Source organism: Austrofundulus limnaeus, unplaced genomic scaffold, assembly GCF_001266775.1.
Source record: "Austrofundulus limnaeus strain Quisiro unplaced genomic scaffold, Austrofundulus_limnaeus-1.0 Scaffold1228, whole genome shotgun sequence".
Taxonomy (NCBI): Eukaryota; Metazoa; Chordata; class Actinopteri; order Cyprinodontiformes; family Rivulidae; genus Austrofundulus; species Austrofundulus limnaeus.
The window spans coordinates 36948-41913 of record NW_013953630.1 but is presented as its reverse complement, the minus strand read 5'-3'; the positions used below and the strand labels follow the sequence as shown (position 1 = coordinate 41913).

At 40.8% G+C, this 4966-nt stretch overlaps 1 protein-coding gene across 1 annotated transcript in view; it reads left to right on the top strand.

Moving 5' to 3' along the window:
* sv2a (synaptic vesicle glycoprotein 2A) overlaps positions 1-4658 on the top strand; it is a 21503-nt gene extending 16845 nt beyond the window's left edge. Inside the window, exons 11-13 of the mRNA XM_014031338.1 lie at positions 588-794; positions 887-1046; positions 3209-4658. Of these exons, the coding sequence (XP_013886792.1) occupies positions 588-794; positions 887-1046; positions 3209-3392 (551 nt within the window). The 3' untranslated portion in view covers positions 3393-4658. The remainder of the gene's footprint in view (positions 1-587; positions 795-886; positions 1047-3208) is intronic.
* The last annotated feature ends 308 nt before the right edge of the window (positions 4659-4966 follow it).

Here is a 4966-nt window from a genome sequence, read left to right as displayed (position 1 = left end):
GAGAGAGAGAGAGAGAGAGAGAGAGAGAGAGAGAGAGAGAGAGAGAGAGAGAAAACGGGCTTCAAAATTTGTAGAAGAAAAACAATGTAGCTGTGTGTGCAGACAGACATGTTTAAAATATTTAGCTCAGCTGTTTGTGGTTTGGATGATTTACTGTAAACCGTTGTGTCAGAGCTGAAAACAAAACCGTGTCTTCGCTTGTCAATGATTTTTTCTCAGCTAAGGCTTTTTGTGACAGTAACACCCTTCATCCTGTCAGTTTTAAAGCGCTCTTCCAAATCTGTGAACCCAAATCATTAGAATCAGCGATTTATGGCTGCCTGCCAGCCAGAAGACTGCCTTTAGTTTTTGTTGCCGCTTTAAGTTTTAGCAGTGTTTACAGAAAATCTAAACATCTCATCTCATCTGCTGCAAACCAAAGTGTAAGCAAACTAAAGAAGATTTATGACCCAAAGAGGAATTATCTTAAAGTTTTCGTTGTTTTTATTCACCTGCTCATCTGCTGATGACAGTGGAGTTGGACCGACACGAACTTTTCCAGTGGGTTTACGGTTGGAACTCCATTCAAGCTTTCTTCCTCTCCTCAGATTTATTCAAATACAGGTTTGTCAACTGTAAACTGATCAACAGCACCTTCCTCCACAACAAGGAGGGCTGCATGCTGGATTTCAGCGACGACTTCAACAACGCCTACATGATATACTTCGTCAACTTCCTGGGTACACTGGCTGTGCTGCCGGGGAACATTGTGTCAGCTCTGTTGATGGATAAAATCGGCCGTTTAAGGATGCTGGGTGGGTGCATCTATAGTCTAAAGTATTTCCCGTTGACGTGACCTCAAAGGTTGTTTCTGCTCAGCGTGATTCTCCTTCCTCTCCTCACGCAGCCGGGTCGAGCGTCATATCCTGCGTCAGCTGCTTCTTCCTCATGTTTGGGAACAGCGAGTCGGGGATGATCGCCCTCTTGTGTCTGTTTGGTGGCATCAGCATCGCCTCGTGGAACGCCCTGGATGTGATCACGGTGGAGCTCTACCCTTCAGATAAAAGGTAACGCGAGRGCAGCTGTTTACAGCATCTGTTAAGATGACTTCAGGTTTTCAGCTTCTTTTCACCTTTTTCTATTTGTTGGATTATCACTACAAGTAAGGATTGTTTTCGTCAAAACGCTGCGTGCATTTTCTTGTCAAGAAGTGTTTTAACCACAAAAACGAGGATTTAAGTGTTCAAGACATCATAAGCACTCGCTAGGATTTCATTGCACTCATCATTTATGGTTTTACCTTTTATTTTATCTTCTTGTTTAAATTCATTTGTGCCACAAACAGAAAAGTTCAAGAAAATTTACACTGGTCTACAAGCAGTTGTAAGAAAAACGTCATTGGAAGCTGTAATAAGTTGATTCTAATTGATTCTCTTCTAAAAATCTTTATTAAAAGACTCCACTCAGTCTACTCCGGCCTGTCTTCCAGCCTAGGCCTGTGTTTGAAGCCTTGGGTTTTATCAGAGCCATAACAATAACAAAGCTCTTAGCTGCAGTCCAGAATTTGTTGTAGGCTTCCCTAAAAAAAGAATGAAAGATGAATCACCCTTCTAAAGTCACGTACCTAACTTCCTGGTCACACTCCTTGGGGCAGTACCTTTAACATCAGCCATTGGAATGTCAACAAGTCCTTGGTTATCCTGTGGAAGAAGGCCACATTGATAGAAACACAATTTAAAGCATATAGCTGCAAATGTTCAAATCAGAAATTCAGTTAATAATACACAAAATTTTCTTCACAGCAAAGCAGCAAACAGGAGGCAAGTAAAGCTCTTGACAGCAATGGTCCCAAATAAATATGCTAATCAATACAAACATCCATCTTTTATATTAACCCACTTCTTCTTCCTCCTGAGACCCAAGCCTTTTCTGGATAAGCATTTTTTCTTTCTCTAAGATACGTGGGATTAGTAGGACCTAATAAGTATAATAACTGGACCCTGTCATGGTACAGGAAGTGGTTTTTGCAACAAAAAAAAAGATGTCCTCATATGAGGACATTGGGTCTCAAATGTGATGCTTTTTGAGGAATACCTAAGAAATTACCATGCAAAACTCGAGAAACTTCATGATAGCCTTTCTGGTGGTTCAGTTTTCCTAGTTATTTTGCCAATACAGCAGCCAGCTGTTGACCAGAGCAAGATTAGTAAAGTGCATCATCATCATCATCGACAACTTTCAGATTGCTCTTCAGTTTGAAGAACATATTATGTGACATAATTRCAGGAAATCGCAGACCATTTGACCTGAACATCATTGGCTTAATTATTTGGTTGAACAAATGTATCATTTGCAAAAACTGTTTGCGCTTGTGAACTGTTCTAAATATTTCCAGATTTGTTTAACAAAAATTTGTGATCAAATATACCACTTACACCAACTATTTACATTTGTAAACTGTTCTAAATATTTGCAGATTTGTCCTACCTCCTGGCACAATTAATAACAAAATTATAGTCCCAATGTCCTCAAATGAGGACTTTATTTTTACCGACTTTGTACTTTGCTTCAGTTGTAAAAAAATGACATTTTTGCATGTCTTATAAAGCTAAAGATGCAACTGTGCATAAATATGCTGGTTTCAAGCGTGAAATGTAACTTGGATTTTTACTTTGGCCATTTTTCTTACCAGAGTTGTTCTAGAAGCTTTTCACTGGTATCCCCGCCATCTTGTTTTCATTCAAATGAGTGTAATGTTGTCATGGGACCACTAGAGGGTGCTGGTAGTGTCTATTAATGAGGACAATGGGTTAAAGTTGAAAAAATGATGCATCATGAGTAGATAGGCAAAAATGCCATGTCCGCATGAGGACGCAGCGTCTCAGGAGTCACGGGGGTCACTGGTGCCCATATGTAGCAGTCACTGTTCGAGGGGTGGGGTACACCCTGTACAGGTCATAAGTCCATCACAGGACCACATAGAGACAATCATTCATGCTCTTTTACCAATTAGTCTAACATTCATGTTTTTGTGCTGTGGGAGAAAACTGGAGTGCCCGGATAAAACACATGCACAGAGAGAACATTTAAACTCAACCCAGAAAGGTCCCTGGCCTGGAATCGATCTGGCAATCCAAACATCAATAACAATACCAACGTTGGTACTGATACTGATGTCAATGTAAAAATATTTATACTTAAGTTTAGATTTCTCTCTGTTTGCCTTCAGGACCACGGCGTTCGGCTTCCTGAATGCCCTCTGTAAAGTGGCAGCCGTGTTGGGYATCAGCATCTTCCAGTCGTTCGTCGGCATCACCAAGGCCGTACCCATCCTGTTCGCTGCCGGCGCGCTCGCCGCCGGCAGCTTCCTCGCGACAAAGCTGCCCGAGACGAGAGGCCAAGTGCTGCAGTAAGACGGGGCGTCCAACGGAGCGCAGCTGGAGATGAACGTGTTTGAGAAGCCCGAACATCCCCGAGAGCTTCAGCGCTGCCCGTCCGTTTCACAGCAACAGCAGAGACTGCCTTTCCCGCCCCCTAATGTAAGCCCAGAATCCTTTGAAATGTGGATCACACCATTCAGTGTCCTTACAGGCGCACAGAGCTCATCAACGAAGAGCAAACACATGTAGATCACCTGTAACATCACAACACCTCGGGCTTCATTTCAGCTGCCCTGTGAGGTGTGGTAAACATCTACTCCTGCAGRTATTTGTACCACGGGGTGATGTGGCGTATAATAGAAAAAAGACACATTTACGGTAATGGAACTGGTAAAGMCCATTGGTTAATCGAGACTGAGGCTGAATAAAAAGCTTGTATTTGATGTTTGCAGATAGGATCTCAGTGTTCATTCTTGTGTCTTTAGGCTTACAGTGCCACTGTTCAGTTCACCGTGACATTAAAACTACAGTTCAGTCCCCATTCACACTTAACCCTGAAATACGTTTACCCCAAAGTGTTTTTCTCTGTAAGGTCTGATGTTTTTTTCTGAAAAGGCTCATTAATTCTCAACTACGACCCGTTACTGAAGCCAGTCATTAAAAACGCAGAGTAAACAGTATTAAAACCTGCMAGTAGAGCTGGTTTTATTCAAACATCAATACTTAAATATACTTATTATTTACCGCCTCAGAACTCCAACAGGTGAAGATGCATTTCACAGGATTCTCTGTCGTAAATGGGACTTACTGGATCCAGTTCCTCATTGTTGAACCACTGTTTACCCTCCCTACTGTGTGAGTTTATTGATGTTAGTGAGGGAAACAGGAATGTCTGTGGGACAGACTTTTGTCAGCTATAGTGTGATGTTGTATATATTGTTTGTGTGTGTGGTACATGAGTTTTGTGATGGATAAATTGTTTAAATGACTGTTTCTGTACAAAGATGTGTGTGACTGCCTGTGCGTGTGTATGTGAGTGTCTGCAGTGTTCTGTTTTTTCACCCAGCATTTTTTTGTGGTGAGTGCAGCCGGACGTACAAAAAAACGTTTGAGATCAATTTGATCAAGTAGCAGTTTTTTTAAATTAATTATTATTATTTTTTAAACACTGGTCATTTTGTAAACTCACATCAAACTCAACTCCAGGCTCAAATCCCAAAGAGGAAAACAAAACATCACACTCACAATGAAAGTCGGCAGTTTTCCTAAAAAAAAAAAAAAAAAAGTGTCATGCCCCTACAAGCAGCCATATAACTTCATTACAGTCACAAGCACAAATGATACAGGACCAAAAATGAAAGAGAAGTTCAGATTTGAAGAATCAAATTCAGTGGAGCAAAAACAACAACAACAACAACAACAACAACAACAACAACAACAACAACAACAACAACAACAACAACAACAACAACAACAAAAAACCAAACAAACAAACCAAACAAAAAACAAAACAAAACGTAATTTAGACTTTATTTCTGCAATCAGAGCTGCCCTAAAAACAAAAACAAAACAAAACGTAATTTAGACTTTATTTCTGCAATCAGAGC